At 39.4% G+C, this 18,426-nt stretch overlaps 1 protein-coding gene across 2 annotated transcripts; it reads right to left on the bottom strand.

Moving 5' to 3' along the window:
- Positions 1-92: 92 nt before the first annotated feature.
- On the bottom strand, positions 93-17,562 carry RB195_012156 (uncharacterized protein; the record flags this gene model as incomplete). 2 transcript variants are annotated; one of them, XM_064193885.1, is made up of 30 exons in its annotated part: positions 93-186; positions 242-372; positions 1,229-1,283; positions 1,369-1,504; positions 1,855-1,875; positions 2,085-2,175; positions 4,015-4,116; positions 5,010-5,057; positions 5,652-5,725; positions 6,532-6,652; positions 6,852-6,974; positions 7,051-7,123; positions 7,190-7,299; positions 7,363-7,475; positions 8,205-8,338; positions 8,414-8,469; positions 8,579-8,718; positions 9,004-9,138; positions 9,202-9,346; positions 9,750-9,839; positions 9,903-9,977; positions 10,050-10,157; positions 10,673-10,849; positions 11,047-11,139; positions 11,211-11,285; positions 11,339-11,437; positions 11,691-11,763; positions 12,765-12,888; positions 16,787-16,837; positions 17,508-17,562. In XM_064193885.1, 30 exons carry the CDS (start codon positions 17,560-17,562, stop codon positions 93-95), a joined length of 2,922 nt encoding a protein of 973 aa, XP_064051468.1. The 2 variants fall into 2 exon arrangements, with proteins under 2 accessions (XP_064051468.1, XP_064051469.1); XM_064193886.1 differs by lacking the exon at positions 1,855-1,875.
- Positions 17,563-18,426: the final 864 nt, after the last annotated feature.

Genomic DNA, 18,426 nt, shown 5'->3' with positions numbered 1-18,426 from the left:
TACCACTACTGTTAGAAATTAATATGTTGTTGCAGATGTTGGAAATGTTTTCATTTTTATTAAATATATATAACATATTTACCCAATACATTTCATAACAAATCATCGGACTCAAGTTCAAGCACCGTATCACTGTTTTTCCGTCTCTGCTTTTGTAATGGTGGCCGCTCGTATCCTGTTGTACCCCTGAATGACTTCAGATTATCATATTACATTGCAAGAAGTAGTTTTATTCACAAACCGTCGGCCTCCATTACTCATATGACTGATTAATGAGTTTGGTAAGGCGCCATGGAAGTCCAAGGAAAGACTTTTAGTTTTTGTACATGGTATTGCTGGAGATGCTCGTGGCGATGGATATTTGAAGCTGACCTGAAATCAGAATGATAAAAAGCATGCGTTCAAAATAAGTTGACAATCGAAATTCGTTGACATCCATTTGAAATTGATTTTATATTCATTTATATTTATAGTATTTTCATATTACAAGTACAACTGACTGTTCGATTACTGTCTCGTCGCTCTTATTCACCCTCTTTTTGATGGTTTTTGTACATTCACTGGGTTCACAGAACCTGAGGTCCGACGAGGAAAGAAGTCTAACCTTCACAGTTTTCACAATCTTGGGATTTTCCAGAATAACCGATTACCTACGTACCCGTTGGGCTGTCGGAAGAGTTTGCAGCGTGTGGTCGCCCTCTTCTAGTGTTTTCACAACCGGCCGACTTTGATCAGCATTTTTTGGCGGGTGACAGGAACGATCAAATCATCAAAAACGAATGATAATCACCAAATTGTAGAGTCTCGCCCACCGCAAAAACTCCCCTGGCAGTCTTACTCGTTTTTCAAAGCGTTCACACAGATTGGATTACTTGTAGAATTACAACTCCTTCAAAAACTTCTCCTTCACCTCTACGTACGATTGTGTAACCAGTGTGTCACCCATCATAGACGCGAATTTTCAAAGTTTAGAGTTTGAATACGGTTTATACATTCGGATTTGAACTGATTGATACGCTAAACAGGGAGCCATCGATGGAGAAACAAATCCATTTAAATGAGCTATTCACGACAACAGTCACCGTACCGCTGCGTTACCCATCTATACTCTCAATTTTAAGCAACGAGCAGATCAGTGGTTTGGCGGCGATCGATCGAGAATAACTCAAATAAGAACCATAAGAGAACGGCATGTTTTTTCCTTTGTGATGAAAGTACAATCGCTCACCTTTTTCTTGAATCGTTTCCAATTGAGATGAGGTAGCCGAAGGGGTGCATGTTTCCTGAAAAAAGCTTCCTAATCCCGATTCAAAGGAAAACATGCAACTCTGCCCCTACACAGAACATCCGCGAGAAGAAATGACTCACAGGCTATCACCTGAGGTTAATGAGGCTAAACTGTTTTTCCGAGCATTTTGGAAGCTTTCCGGAATAGGAATGTTGAATTCGGGTAAACCTTTCTTCAGTCGTCGTTCCGCCATTGCGCTGCGCCGCTTATTTCGCGCTAAAATATCATAATTTTAGTATTTCCCCCTTTTGGCTAATTTTCCAACGCTAATTTATTTCATGCAACATTTTTCGTAAAATTTTTGGTGAGTAGTATGATATGCCAGAAAAAAAAAGAACACGCAACCATAAAGGCTATAAACGTGTACTCTAGCCCTAAGTTCCTTCAATTCGCAAAAAAAAGCACACTTAACAGAACTTTCTGGAGAATTTGTCACTCGAAATTGTTACGCATTAAAATAAGCGAATAGAAACCATTCAATGTGTTACTGGACGTAAAATGTTTAGTCTCCCTGTAAGGTGCATCAGAACTATTGTTGTTAGTTAAGCCTATACTCAGAAACAAACCTGAAAACATACGGACGTGTTCTGTAATGTTTATCTCTTGATATAGTGCCATAAAAACGACAATGAGGCTCGGTGCAACGGCGGTAGCGGTTAGGATCGAGGGGGACCATCGCAAGCACCAATCATCGCTGCAGCTCGCGATGGTCCCATGACGATCCCAGCTATCCAGCCGAGTTTCAAGTCGTTTTTATCCGACTGTAGAATCTCGCTATGAAGAAACGAAAACGTACTGAAAGTTTTCTGGTTCATGTCCGTATGTCCGGTATTGAATCCAGCGGCTCGTAGAATTCCCAGTAACTCATATCGGAATGCGCTGATATCCTAGAATATGCATGATTAGACCAGTATAATGTATTCTAAAATATAGTCGGGTCAAAACGACATGGCGCTTGATGCAGCTGCGTAAGCGCTTGCGCTCGGAGCGGCGCGGTGGAGACAGTGGTTGCAATCGAAGTGAGACCATCGCGAGCTATAGCCATGAACGGTGGTAGAAGGGGTCCTCACTCGATCCTAACCACAACCTAACCCCGCTACGCTCCACCACAACGCTTTGAGCGAAACCTCTTACGCAACTGATCCGTGCTTTATATCGTTTTGACTCTACTGTATCTGATCTAAAAGGCAACGACAAGCACATAAAATACATTTGCTGGATTTCTAATGGATATAAGAAGAAAGAGTAAGAATGAAAGCACAGTAATGATCCTCGATTGAGAACATAAGAAATTGCGGATAGGAGTAGTGAGATTTTCACAGAGCGAGAGAAACGAGCCTAGCATGGGGTGTAAAATTTCCACAGAATTTACTCTCCCTGATCCAAGCGGAACTACCAGAAGATGAGAGGGTGGCGCGTTTGAAGAAGGGGTTCACTAGGGCTTCACACCACCGATCGACTAAGATCAATGGATCATTTGCCGCAACAAAGGGATCAAAAATCCTGCAAACTAGGACAACTTGATGTGCTTCTATGATCTCAGCGAAGTCCCAATTCAGGGGATCTTTCTGAAATCAATTGATCATTTCTCTACTTTTGAAACTACTTCGAAGTTATGAATCGAGGGATCAATCGTCATGTTTCCGCAGATGGTCGTATCAAAGCCATTTTGTCGCTACGTCATTGATCGATACGATCAAATATGAGGATGGATGATATAGTTGGGTCAAAACGACATGAAGCACGGACAGTTGCGTATGGGGCTGCGCACGAAGCGTAGCGGTTGGGAACATGTAAGGATCCTCGCTCCCGTTACCCATCTCTGCAGTTCGCTATGGTCCCACCTCGATTCTAACCGCTGTCTCCACCGCACCGCTTAGAGCGCAGCCGCTTACGCAATTATCCGCGCTTCATGTCGCTTTGACCCGACTGTAGTTGAGTTAAAGGCATCACCCCACGAATCTGAGGTGGTACAGATTTCAGGTGGAGTATTCGTATACAGGATCGTAGATTATGAAGAGGGGGTGATTCCGTCCAATTCTCCCTAATTCCCGTAAAAAACGGCCCGGAGATAGCGCCGCACTTCGAGCGTTCTGGGTGCGCTCATTTTCGAACCTACTTGTACAAAATGGAGCGCCAAAGCCTATGGCCGCGCCGCATCTTCCGGGCCGTTTTTTACGGCAATTAGGAAGAAATGGACGGAATCACTCCCCTCTCCGTAGTCTCCCATCCTGTATACGAATACTCCATCTGAAATCTGCACCACCTCAGATTCGTGAGGTGATGCCTTTAAGACGACCAGATAGGACCTGATAAAATTTCGTGAGCGGCTGCACTCGAAGTGATGGGGTGGAGGTAACGGTTGCGATCGCGGCGGGACCCGAACGACGCAGTCATGGTGTATAGCTAACGATGGTCTCGACTCGATCACAGCTGCTTACGCAACCACAGCAAAGTTCAAGTTGTTTTGACCTAACTAAAGCAAAGTTCCACTGTGTTCAACCGCGACACAATGGTCCAAATACGGTAATCCAAGGGAAAACTATGCACATTTTCATGAATGGAAATCTGCTTCAAATATTAAAATAAATAGTTATTGATCGGCTAGCAGATCACCTAACTGCTAAGGGAAATGACACCAGAACAAGTTCTATGCGATTGAAAAGAATAGTAGAGAGACAGCTTAGTGTAGTTAGGATTACGATACGTTTTGATTGATGACGTACCTGTTTGATTTCATTGACGTCATCCTCGCTAACACCTTCGTTTTGTTGCTTCACTCTTTGCATTTGAGCTATGTATCGTTTGACAAGGTTTCGTGTGACGAACTAAAATTTATTTTCTTTTTTATCTTGAAAAACTTCTTCGATTACTGACGGTTGATCCAAGCCTTCTCATCAGTCCGAGAATTTCTAGGACTTGGCCAATGTCTGTATCATCGGATCTGCTATTAAGGCACTTGGTCTATAACCAGTGAAAGTTCAGGAGCTATTTTCTACAGAACTAAGAGAAAAAATCGGAAGACAACCTCAAAACGTTAGTTGAAGACAGCATACCACGAATCTAACGTTGTGAGGGAAATCGTGGAAAAAGCTAGAGATGGGGTTGTAGAATCTGGGATCCGCCATGGTTCCGCTCATCTCTCCCCAATTGTCGTTTTCCACCTCATTTTTTTTTACGAGAAACGTTTTCAGCAGCAACGCATCAACCTTGTACACGCGCCGCGTCCACAAGCGAGCGGTCGAGAATCAATGAGGTCTCCTCGCCAGCCTATTCGAGTAAAACCAGTGAATAGGCTGTTTTGGGGACCGGAGCGTATACATTGACGATCGTTCTCATGCAAGTCGTAGGAAATAAAGCCTGTTCTTACGCTGTTTCTTACGACGATTAGAGAGAGAAGGAACGGAGAACGGAACATTTCTGATCTCGCAATCCACAACACCATCTAGTTTTTCCCCGCGAATTCCCTCATCACGTCAGATTCGTGGTATGCTGCCTTCAGAAACACTCTAACAATACTTTTCCTATGCATTCTCGAATGTTCTACGATATGCTTCAAGGACAAAAACGTTTTTTTTTTGCTTCAATTCCTAAATCATGCAAAACACAACATATGTACGTTAAAGAAAATGTATTACCAGAAAGTTATGCTCTAATTTGCAAATCGTGGTGAGTGTTCGCTGAAAAATGAGGAATTAAGTAAGATTAGCGTCATACTTACTCGATAGTTGCTCTCTAGATCATTGACGACACGGAGGATCTTTTGATTCTGAAAAAAAAAGTTCTCTAGAAATTTCTGTTAAAGTGTGTAAAATAATAGAGACGGAAGAATCAGCTTCGGCTAATCGTGATTAAATTCTCATCAAAGGTGCTGAAAACGCTGGAAAATTCCGGAAAAGAAGAGTCTATAAGAAAACTGATCCGAGCAATGTAGATGGCATGCTCTTTGCTAGTCAATTTTTTTTTATGTATTTCACCTTTCTCAGTTTTCTCAGAACAAACCGAGGAAAAAAAACTTGGACAACTAAAATACTTTTTAAAAAATTGATTGGAGTGAGACTCAAGCACCACGTATTTTGCAAACAAGCAACATTATACAGTGCACCTTCTTGTTGTGTCGACCTCAAAGAGTCTGCCGCATTGTGCGCAATTGCCCCGCCCCCAGTTAATGTGCCGCGCAATTATGAATGCAAGTATAAACGGTCTGCAAACAATTGATGCAATTTCTGTGAGTTAGAACTTCAAATATTCATTTTCGAAAATTCCAAAACACGTACTATGCTGATGATTTTCTCCATTTCTAGAAAAAAAAAGTAATAACAGAGCTTTCAACATCATTTAGCATATCCACTACATCACTTACCCTCATGCTCTTTTGTTTCCCTGCACGAATCGCTTTCGAACAACCGCAATATCGATCGCAAATCCATTTAAGACCTTAAAATCATAAATAATAGAGATCACGATTTCATGAATTAATCAAGACATCAATCAATCAAACCAAGAAACAAGAGGTATAGAAGGTTCGAGTGGTGCCACTCTCAGTAGAACTATGCGCCTTTTTTTCTTGAAAATTTACATAAACTGCAAAAAAAAGCTTGTGACTCAGCCCAAAATTTTTCTATTTAAATGTGTTTATGTGTTTATACATATCTGTTTATTTATATTTATTGTTGTTGTTTAAGTTGTTTTGGAACCTGAGTTTCCCCGATCGCCTGACCACCATTTTGTTATTGGTTTTTTTTAATAGTTCACTTTTTTTTGATAAAAACGCTTTTTTGGCTATTCTAATTGGTCCAAAAGATTTTTTTTCGTATGCAACCCGGTAGAAGAAGTATTCAATGTCGTCCGGGAACTCAGTTTCAATAATTACCCTTTTTTCAGCGCGCAGATAGTGGTTCTCAGTATGAGTAGATGCGCCGATACTCGAATATTCGCTTTCAAATGCTTGAATTATCGAGTTTTCCAGTCTTTCGGATCGTTCAAACAATCTATTGAATCAGGTTTTTGAATGACTCAGCCAGAGAAATGTTTCCAATTTGAATGAATTCGGTTTATCTTACGGTATTCGATTTTTTTTATAAACTTCAGCATGATGGTAATGAAGTAAGTCTTCATTGTTTAGATTGTTCATAAAATGTTCGAATATTTATGAGCACTGTGGAGAAAAATTGTAAAGTGTATTTATGAGCGCCTAACTAGGCTTTCTGGGTTACTGTAAATCGTTGAATAAGGCTTATTACCATAGTAAAAACTCTTCGGACTGGGTATGATGTTGAAAGGTGGCGGTAGAGTGGCGGTGTCGTCGAAGTACTCGATAAACAACTTACTACGAGCGAATTTCCATTCAATATCAGCTTGATTCTGGAAATTTCACTAAATTATGTGATTACTTAAACGATTTGATTCCTAGAAAAGAAGTACGAAAAATGCTGAACGATACTGAATCGATTTGAAGCAATTTCCGAGAGAGCATACTCCGAAATTTCGTGGATTTTTTGCTATTTTTTTTCGTTTTGACTGCAGAAATTTCTAAATTTTCCAGAAGATAACTGAAATTTACCGATATATACTGATAAGAATTGCTCATCATAGCGATAAGCATGTTCAGTAGAACGATAATCGAACAACACGAATAACTTCCAAATATCGTCTTTCCCGTCCATTCCGTAAGATAATGATTTTCCTGAAAAAAAAAATGGAGTCATTCGTAGTTGAAAAAAGGAAATAAATATGAATATAGCAAAAAAAAAACGACTAACCTTAAGCGTGAAATGTGAAAGATCTATGAGACCAAACATCGCCCAGAACAACGTCTCAGATGTATAGTAGATACTAGAAACGGAAAAAGAAAATGGTCACATGGAAATGGACGTAATTGCGGAATATTGAAATTCTTACCTAGATACGCTTTTGTACTTTAGATCACAACTTTCCTTGAACGAATCCATTTTAGCCGTGTTTGCCATTGAAACTGGATTTGCCACCCATTGCTTGTACTGATCACATTCCTGGAAAAAGTCAATCAGCATTCTAGACGAACTGATCAATCGATAATTCACTTTCGAACTCACCTGTTGCCTCATTGAACCATAGTACCAAAGAAGTTGATTTAAACCACAAGCAAAGGCGAACAAAACCAACGCGTAGACGAGGAAAAATTTCAGGATATCGATAACCATTCGACCTGCAGAAATATATTCTATGTATATTTGATCTTTAACTGACAGAAAGTTTTCCGGATTTTTTTGAACTTAAGAATATTTCTTTGCCCAGGTGGGCCCAGTTTCTTCAGTTAATCAGGGCGTGATTTTCTGTCTTATCTATCTTTTTCATGAGATTACCCATAAATTTCTGCTAACTCCTAGTTGCAACTTTCGTGAATGTGTATAAATGGCTACAGTACTCAATGTACATAAGTAGCTTTATGTACTACAGTACTCCTTCGTCTACATCGACCACTTCCACAAATTATACTATTATTGCTATTATTACTATTATTACTATTATTATTATTATTATTATTATTATTATTATTATTATTATTATTATTATTATTGTTATTTTTATTATACAAGGGGGTTAGTTAGATAGAACAGTTCAGAAATTATCTAACACATAAAAATAGATAAAATGGACGCGGTACTTATGTTCGCACAGGCGACCGCAACGCTTCTCCGACTGGAGCAGCGGAGAAGGCACATATGATTCATGTCAGACAGGTGAAATAAGTTCCTGTGAACGCGCTGCGCTTGCTTGTTTAAACATGAATAAACGAGTATATATCCAAAAATAAAAATCAATAAACACTTTTTTGTTTGTTTTTTTATTGATGTACTTAGACGTACTCTTCGTAGTGATGAACAGTATTTTACAAAAATGGAGATATCTCTCTGTCATAAACCCTGAAACTAACCTAACGATATTTTTAGTGGTCCCAGGTAGGGGTTGACGGTGAAAATGTGAACAAGTTTAAGCGATGAGAATATATTCGCAGTAGCAAACACGCATTCACTGACAAGCGTAGGATCCCAAGCGTCCCAATCTCTCCTGAAAAAAATAAACAATCTCACCGATATTCACCGGAAAAAAATCATCCAAAAAAAAAAAAACGAAAAAGAAAACCTCTGAAGAAATCGACCAATATGCTGTGTACGCGGATCTCTCATCTCTTTTTCCACCTTAAAATTTCGTAGGATTAGGTACGATGGTACGGATCACTTTATATCTTTAGCAAAAATTTAAGTCATGCTTGGAGCTCGTGGTAGTTGCTGAGAAAAAATCTCACACCTGGTAGTAAGCGACGGCCCGAAGAGCAACCGTGGAGAGGTAGAGTGAGTTTGTGATAAAATCCAGAATATTCCACAAATTGTGACAGTAATCGTGAAGACCGCAATCCCACAACTGTTTGATTTCCACCCAAATCAATCCTAAAATAAAATCCAAGTTTATGATTGGTTGACATAGTTCGTCGGGGCGGGACGAAGGACGCACTTGTGATTGGTTGACTTAAAAACCTCTGTTCCACCTCTAGTAACATTTCATGCAGTTTTTCATCACCCTGCGACTGAATGTAGTGTTAATGAGCTGTTTTCAATTTTAGGACGAGTTGTCACAGCCTCGGAAGGCGGGACTAGCGATCGACCAATCACGACAGCGCTTCCCCGCCTCTTCCACATACACACACATTTTTTTACGCTTCGGCTTTGACTCACCTAGCACCCAGACCATGATAGCGATCTCAACGGGAGTCGGAGGCGGTCCTCGGCCTTCCTTCCGTGCCGGCGCATTCTCCTCACGGAACATGTTATCGACCCGGTCGATTCTTTGGCTAGCCAATATTAGGAGTACTAGAAGCGTTAAGATTCCCACGACGAATAAGGACAATACAATATCGTTAAGGTAAAACTTACACAAGAAAACAATATAACTGGCGGAGTGTGAGAGAAACTTCACAAAAGGCTTTCGAGTGAACTGAGCGATGGCGGATTTCGGAGCGAGTAGATACGAAATTGAAAGAATCGGGAATGACAGCGATACGGCTGCGATTAAAAGGCACTAAAAAGTAGAAATTACTCGTATGACTCCCTTTTTTGTCTGGAATTCTCTAGAATTTAAATTTCATTTGCTTTGCTTTTTTTTATTTAATAGTATTTACATTTCAATAGATTTGCGGTTATTTTCTTTATTTCCCTTTAAAGCGATACTGCTATTCGGGTACTTGGAAACTCATGGAATCTTCCCACCAAATAACCCTGTGGATTTTTCTGGAACCGTTTTTAAATTGAATAGACTTCCTAAAGATCACTGTAAAATGTAAAACAGCAATATTACGAAAATATTTCTAAAAATACAATTTCAGCACCAAATTTAGTTTTTATTACATTGAGAATGTAAGGTTGAAAAGTTCTCCGTGTGTCTTATCTTCAGCTTTTTTTTTTCTAATACAGCGATAACAAACCTTATAGATAATATTTCTGTTTCTAAACCCGGGTAATCCCTCGTACCAGATACCAGAGAGAAGCTGTTGACAATTTGGATGAGCGACGAACTGAAATGAGTAAATTGCATCCGGGTTTTCCCGGGAAATTAGGCGGATGAAAAAAGAAATTACTCTTTTTTGTCGTAATTTAATGGCAAGTTTAAGTCGTGCTAGTTGTTCGGTGGTCGGTGTTCCTCTAGTGGTGACCTGAAGACGAGACAGTGATCCACGAAAAAAAAAATTACATAGCTATTTCGAGAGTCTTCAATGTGACCATACCTCCTCCCACGCGGTTGTTGTGTGATTAAGCACAATTTCCAATTCCTTGGAGCCTCGAACCTGATCCAGCATGTTCACAGAGAATTTCTGGCATTTCTGGGATAGTTCCTGGAAAAAGAGAAAGTCAAGTTTCCAGTCTGTTAAAAGCATCACTCCACAAATCTGGCGTGGTACGGATTTTTGTTGGAGTATACCTATATCGGGTCGTAGATTATGGATACAGGGGTGGTTCCGCTTATCTCTCCCTGCATCACTGTAAACTGACGGTTTCGGAATGCGGTTCCTTGCGACGTCCTCTATTGCAATGCGCCACCCTCGCGCCCCGCCCCCTCCTGCGATTCGTCGAAAATCCATTCGGGCGCGCCGATAGGCAATCCACTTCATCCGACGAATCGCAGGCGGGGGCGGTGCGCAATGGTGGCGCGTTGCAATAGAGGACGTCTTAAGAGACAGCGTTCGCAGCCGTCTGATTACAGTGATCCAGGGAGAGATGAGCGGAACCACTCCTGTATACATAATCCACGATCCGATATAGATATACTCCAACGAAAATCCATACCAAGCCAGATTCGTGGGGTGATGCTCTTATCCTTTGATCCCTGAGGCCCTCGGTAAAAACTTGCCTGATACTCGCTTCGAAACTCATTTTCAATGTAGGAAAGCCTTCGAAGTTCCCATGACAGCTCGAAGGCGTATAGGATTGGATCCTTAGCGGAAAGACAGATTAACGAAGGAGAGGCAAGTGCCCGATATGCATTGATTCTGGATCGGGACAATCGTAGAGAATCTTCTTCTCTAGCCTGGAAATATGGATAATGGTCAAAGATTTTCGTTACCGTATACCATGGTGGAAAATAAGTCTAATTTCTTCCGACTGGAATTAATTACTTTTTCTCAAAGTTTCAGAACAAGACTATGTCTAGGGAAATCGTATGGGATCCTGCCTTTAAATTCGTTTGTCCAGAAAAAAACAAAAACAAAAACGAAAATTGCTCACCACATCACAATCGTGACAACAACAATGAACATCGTGTGGGTGAGGTACGGTACCTTTCTTATCCAGAAAAAGCTTGATACATTCATAGTTGTCCTAGAAAGGAGAAATTTTCGAGAAAAATCCCAGAAAATTTCCAAGAGGTATATCAGAAAAACACGACTAACCTTATGTGCGGCAAGAATAATAGGTGTGATATCGGGTGTAAATGCGGAATGTTCATTAATTTCAACTCCTTGGGTCTGTAAAAGAATTTTCTGGATCTGAAAACATTGCAGGAACCAAAAATTTTTACCTCTGGATTGAATTTATCGATTTTCTCCAAGTGTTCGATAATAATCTCGACGGCTTCGACATTCTCCTCTCCGATTGCATAGAGAATCGCATCGCCCGTCTACAATTATCAGACATCTGTACCGGAGAGTTAAATTATTGTTGAAAAATTATTTTAAAGAACTAGTGATCCTCTTGAAAGAAATTTCCACAAAACCAAAAAACGGGCAAAAAATCATGAAGGTTATTGGGAAATCGGGAATCGCAAAAAAAAAAAGCGGGAAGAAAAACACTTGAAAATTGTCACGGAAATCAGAAATAGCAAAAAATTACAAGGATTTCCTGGAAATTTAAAAACAAATAAAAAAACATACTTCAATATTGTTATCAAGCAGCAGCTCGATCATCTCGATATTCTCGTTTTCGATAGCGATTAAGAGCGCGTTCCTGAATGATATACTTTTTTTTCTAGATATTTTGTTTTTCTAGACACTCTGTTTTATAAATGAATTAAAATCTGCGCAAAGTCCCTTGATATATGATATAACTCGGTGGATTAAGGGATTATTTCCCAAGTTCTGTAAATCCCATCGAAAGGATCTAAAGTAGAAATTTTCTTTACAAAAAATGCTCCATTCCAGAAAAATCCAACAGAACGTGATAAACAGCGATCGGATGGGACGGCAGATTAAATAAATGAAAAAAATGAATAAATGAAATCCTTCGAAATGATTGCAGATGCTTAAACGATGAATTATTCCGTCAGTCGAATGCAGTGATTGGCCGCTGGTGCTTTTGATAAATAAGGCTCAATTTTTCCGGTAATGTACTTCGAATGTTCGAATGTTATTCGACCTTTTAATACATGGACAAATTCGATGTAAAAATCTGCTTCAAAAAGTAAAAATCGTTTCACTAAGTAATTAATTCAGGAAAAAATAGTAACAAAAATTGACGATTAATGAATTTCCGAATTTTTCTGGGATTTTCGTGCATAGAAAATCAGATAAAAATTCGAGGGTTGTGTTGGTTTAGAAGTTGGAAGAACGATGACTGGTAGTTCATTCATTCCTAAGAAATCACCAAATGCGCCTATGATTTTCTGTGCCGGACCCAAGTAACGACATAAGACGCTCTATGGTGCTTATTCTGTTTTTTTTTGCTAATTCAAAAAAAATCCTCAGGAAATAGAAGTTATTCTAGTAAAAATAGGATGAAATGAAACTGCGCTTCATATGAAGAAAAAAGAGTGATCCAGAACAAGAATCCGGATCTGGACAGCAGTTTTTAGTTTCGATGTCAGAAGCTGTCGGTTTTAAAGCAAGAACAGAAGGAATAGTGTATCTGTTGCACGTAGATCTAACACGGGAAACAGGAGATGTATGAAAATTTCCAAATATTGATCAATGATCTATGTTGATCCATGTTGTATGGAATATGATGTTTACCTTCCTAACGGATCCACACAGTTGATATTGAGACCATCTTTGATGGTGAGCAGTTTCCGTACGCTGCCAATGTCTCCTCTTTCACATGAGAGCAAAAATTGCTTCTCACGTAGACGGATGTCATCTGAAATATGAGAATTGAAGTGAGTAGTTGTGAAAATTTGAAAGCTTTCTTTAAATAATCCTATAATTTTTCAAGCAAAACTTACAAGTACACGAAGATATTTTGTACAGCAATTAGAACTTTTTTTTAGACCAAACTAAAAAATTCGCCTCACTCTTAACTTCTTCTACCTCTTTTACCCTTTCTCACGCCTCCCTTATCGCGAGATCCTATGAAGCTACAACACAACTTATAAACTGTATGAAACATTTATAAAAATTTGAAAAAAAAAACAAAAAAAAAAACAGAAAAAAGTGCAGGGCGCGTAAAAGAAATCAACTATAATTCCTTTAGGATTCCTTAGATGGGAGCCTGAGGTTTCCAAAGAGACATGCTTTAGCGATTTCTGAGCAAGTCTCGGTGACATTTAATGTTTTTGTTGTTGAGAACTTTTGCATTTAGTCACACCACGACACATCAGTTATTTTTACTCTTAAACCGATTTTTAGAATAATGAGTCAAAATTTAGGCGAAATTAATCCATTGGTCTCTAACAGCGTGGGAATTCTGGGGTTCACGTGGTGCAAGATGAGCAATATTTACAAATTTTCCATTTCCAAATTTTCCATTCTTCCAAAGGAAATCTGTCTTGCAACGGGAACTTTTTCTCCACAAATGACGTCCACAGAGAGCTATGCTAGGCTTAAGCATACGCATAGAAGTCGTTGATCCTCCTAACAGCCGAGTGCCTTTAATTCTAAAGCCCTTTGGAAAACTATTCATTCCTGTGATTGATAAACAAAGACGAATAACAGGAGCCGAATGTTTGAAACACTTTTTTCACTCAACTGCTTGTGAGGGAACGAAAGCTCCTGGATTAGAGCATGTCGAATACGGTATGGGGAATGCTGGGTGCGGAAATAAGTCCAAAGCTAGCTAGCTAGCGCTTTCTGTAGCAGCGGTGTAACGACGTTTCAAGTCCGATGAATACGGTAATATTTCTGCTGAATACGGTAAATATTTCTAGGCCCAGAGTTTCCACGAATCTGATGTGGTACGGATTTCAGGTGGAGTATTCGTATACGGGATCGTAGATTGAGGAGAAGAGGTGATTCCGTCCATTTCTTGCTGATTGGCGTAAAAAACGGCCAACGATACGACTTCGAGCGTTCCGGCGCGCTATTTTCTGCAAGGAGTTCGATTGGAGCGCGCCAGCGTTGTGCATGCGCCGCATCTTCCGGACCGTTTTTTACGGCAATTAAGAAAAAATGGACGGAATCACCCTCCTCTACCATAATATACGACCCCGTATAGGAATACTCCACCTGAAATCCGTACCACCTCAGAGTCGTAGAGTGATGACTTTAACTACGGCTAACGTTTCGGCGTTATTCCCTTCATCAGACCCCCATTTGCTGAATCCGGTAACGTAACAATAGATCACCACGTACCATCGCATTGATAGTCAACATTGTCATAAAGTAAGTCAGATAAATGTTATAGATTGGATGATCTCGTATCTTAGCATGAAAAGTATGACAATCAAAGTTGCTCACACCTCTAATCCACAAATACTCTTGCAAAAGTGGAGTTCCACAAGGAGGAGTCCTGTCCCCTCTCTTGTTTCTCATCGCCACTATCGACTTACATAATGTGCTCAGAACTTCTTCTCACGTCAGTGTCCAAAAGTACGCTGATGACATTAAGATTTACGGCATATACGATGACGAAAACTACCTCGAAGTACGCAATGCACTTCAGACATCACTGGCTAAAATGTCTGAGCTTCCAAATGGGATCTGCGCATTAACTACGACAAGTCTCTGGTTATGCATGTAGGTAAAGGGAGTATAGCATGAGTGGAGTAACTCTTAAAATTTGTAAATCTGTAAGAGACCTAGGGATTTTTGTGGATGATAACCTCAACTTCACAAAACATATTGATCTTATTGTAAGAAAAGCATACTCCTCCCTCTTTCGACTATTCCGCATTGCTCACACCTCTAATACAACTATTCTCACTCGTCTATACAAATCGTTCGTCTTACTTCATCTTGAATGTGGCTCTCAAGTTTGGAGCCCTTCAAAGAAAAAACATATAGTAAAGCTCGAGAAGGTGCAAGAGGCTTTTACCCGTATGTTAGTTAGAAGAATATCAGCAGACTTTGCGGTGAATAGCTACAAGGACCGTCTCAAAAAATTAGGTATGAGCAGCTTGAGGAACAGCGTATACACGCCGACCTAATCTTCTGTTTTCGAGTCCTCAGTAATGAAACCAAATTAGCCCAGCAAGTATTGGTGCTTCAGAGTTACTAGTGAAAGAACTGGTGGTTTCAATTTACATTACGCTAAAATACAGCATAGAAAATTTGACCTGATGTTCAATAACTTCTTCTATAGAACGCTAGATGGTTGGAGCTCCGATATTGTTAAAGCCGAACATAGTAGGATATTCAAGACGTATTTGAAGAAAAGTAAAATAAGTCGGTGTTTGAATATTGATGTCTAACCGCATGCCTCTGATTCTAGCAACTCTCTTATGTCTGATGCCTTTTGCACAGAGCATGGAACTGGATCACGGATTCCCGTCAATGATACCTCTTAGTTGTCTTTTACATTTCTCCATTTCTTGCACTGGTTTCCTATAGTTATCTTTTTCAGCTCACTGCGAGGCTACTCTTTCCCTTCTTCCGACATATGAAGTCTATTCCAGTCACTGAAGCTCATTCGGTAACGAGGATACTGATATCTTTTGGTTAAATCTCTCTTTAATTTGTTCAGTCATATTACCTACTCTCTCAATTACTTGGGAATAATTTCTTCTTGCTAAGTTCCGCATTTTTTGGCAGGTTTGGTCTTGACTACCGCTTGTCTAAATTATGGTGGTCAGTCGTTTGAGGCTCACGAAAGTTGTTGAACCCTCTTGCTTAAGGTCCCCCGTCAGATTCGCCTCTAGTTCAATCGTGCTCCTTGTGCATTGGGCTAATTCGGCTGCCCGAACCCTGATATTTCGATAATTGGACCAATGATAAGCGATGTGGATGGGAGAGTAGATGTCATAAGAGAATTCTTCACCTTCTGGAGTAGGAGAACAACATGTTTGACATTGGACTTGTTATCCGGCTTGGTGTGCAGTAGGGCAATTTCGAACCATCAACCCTGTGGTTACAGCGGACCTCTAACCGACTAACTGACTGCGACACAACCGCCCAAAATTGTCCTAGTTCTGGTCATTTACAAGGCTACAGAAGTCGAAATGTACTATGCGCGGACTTTACCGGATTCAGGACTTATTCAATGAGGCTATGGCGAAGGTGATAACGCCGAAACGCTTGAGTCGTTTGTTAATAAAGGAAGATCGATACAAGATTGAACCATAAAAGGAAGAAGGATTGAAAGCAATTTTCCCTTAATACTCCGATGTCATAAGATTTCGATTGAATTGAGAAATCACTTGTGAAATGTGAATTTCTTGTGATGCACTATTAAAATCAAGATGAAACACTTTGCTTCCATCTCTACACACACCGGTTGAGCGGTGTAAGCGAGTGCATCCACCCTTTTGTCGAACTGCCGGTGCTGTACTTTTAACTTCTATGAAGAGGACATTCTTACTACCGGATGTGTATGGATGACACTAATATCTGTAGCCTGCCTTCACTTTAATAACTCCTGAGGTCTTAATACCTAACTGCCTTAGTTTTAGTTTCAGCGTTTGAGTACTAAATCATCTTTGTCCTGGTATCGTACACGGACTAATCCCTGCTCGTTGTATTCTTTTTGCCGCTTTTTTTTAAAGTTTGTATTTTCTGTATTTGTTTGTATTATCCTTGCCACACCTTTTTGATGGCATACCATTGAACGTAATAAATAAATAAATAAATAAATAAATAAATAAAGTATCGAAAGAAAAACTCACGGTCAACAAATGAACCAATACTGGCCTCACCCGAATCTTTCCTTTCCAGCTCTGAAACAGGTTCCTTAAAGGTGATGTAATGAGAGAGCAGGCTTTCTCACAGTTTTTTTCCTCTTCGTCAATGGTTTTCACATAATTCACATAATTTCACACAATCACACTTCACAATTGGCCACCGATCGATCGATGAAAATGAGGCGAGTAGGAACGGGGAAGGGGGCGTGGCGAGGAGTTGGCAGTTGCCGCGCGCGCACATGATGGTCGTAATGCGGCTGATGGCGGGACAGAAATCTTGGAAGCGACTGTACATCTGTCGATACCATTGCAAAAAATTCTCTGTTTTTTTTTTGGTGTACGTGGGTACGTAAAAAAGGAAATAAGCAAATATCCATTGGAAAGAAAATTGACACGGGGATCAATGTATTTAAAATTAAATTCCAAAAAATCCACATGAACATGTACATTGGACTACAACATTGAATACGGTAGTTAGAATCTACTCTTCAGAATTACTGTAAGAAAAGGCCTAAGGATGACATGGAAAATACGAGACACCAACAATTCCCGTAAAATTTAGTTTTGAATGATTGATAAAGTGAGGAAACATGGAACCTCTTCTGGGACCAAAGATAAAACTTAAAGTTTTCACATAAATCGGTGCTTCCGCGATAAAATTACTGGGAATCAGAATTTGAAAATGACGACAATAGATTTTGCGTACCGGTGCTGTTTCCTAAAATTGCAGCAGTCTCTGAATTCTTTGACTCTTGACTCATCGTCTTGAAGATGTTGTGAAAGTCATCTGAAATCAGAAAATTCTTGAAAACGGTATTTCTAAACTGAAAAAAAAAATCAAGTAACGAACGATAAACTAAAAACCCCGCAAAGAGCGGTCAAAGCAAAGAATCAAAGAACTAAGCAAATGTCTTCAGGAAGAGAAATACGAATTTTTTGAAAACATTTTTCGGTAAAATCTGTGATTCCAATGTCTTCGGTGCTACGTTTCTATGATATGAAATGTGTAAAAGGTACAAGTAAATTAATGGTAAGCTTTTTTTTGCAAATATTTTCTTGTAATATGGGGATTTTTCTGGATCAAGAATGAATGAACAATCCTCTATACAGGTTCTATTACAAAAGAATAGAAGTGTAAGGAATTTATCCGTTTATTTCTGACTTTGTTTCTTTTTTTTAATTTTTCCCATAAAGAGTACAAGTGCATGCAGTCCTCCATATGCTCAATATGCTCCTATTTTCAGGAATAAAGCGTCCTTTATTTGTTTTCGAGTAAGTTTTATTATTTGATTATTATTATTATTTTATTATATATATTATTTATTTATCTTATTATTTTTTATTACGAGCCAATATCTGAGTTAATTTCTGAGCTAATTTTTTTAAAAACAATATTTGCAGGATTTCCATTCCAGGAATATCACAGACGCACTAAGGACAACGTATAATGTTGCGCGGCGTCCGCCATAAGATCAAGCAAGGAAATCCAGTTTATTTAAAAGAAAACTATTTACTTTGTAATTATCATTATTGTACAATTGCTATTAATTACTAATTATTAGTTATATAAGTAATTTTTATCAACTCTCACCTTTATCACCAATCCAGAAAAGAAGGTTCAGGTG

The sequence above is a fragment of the Necator americanus genome, chromosome III (genome assembly GCF_031761385.1).
Source record: "Necator americanus strain Aroian chromosome III, whole genome shotgun sequence".
Classification (NCBI taxonomy): Eukaryota; Metazoa; Nematoda; class Chromadorea; order Rhabditida; family Ancylostomatidae; genus Necator; species Necator americanus.
This window is presented reverse-complemented; position numbering and strand designations above follow the sequence as displayed.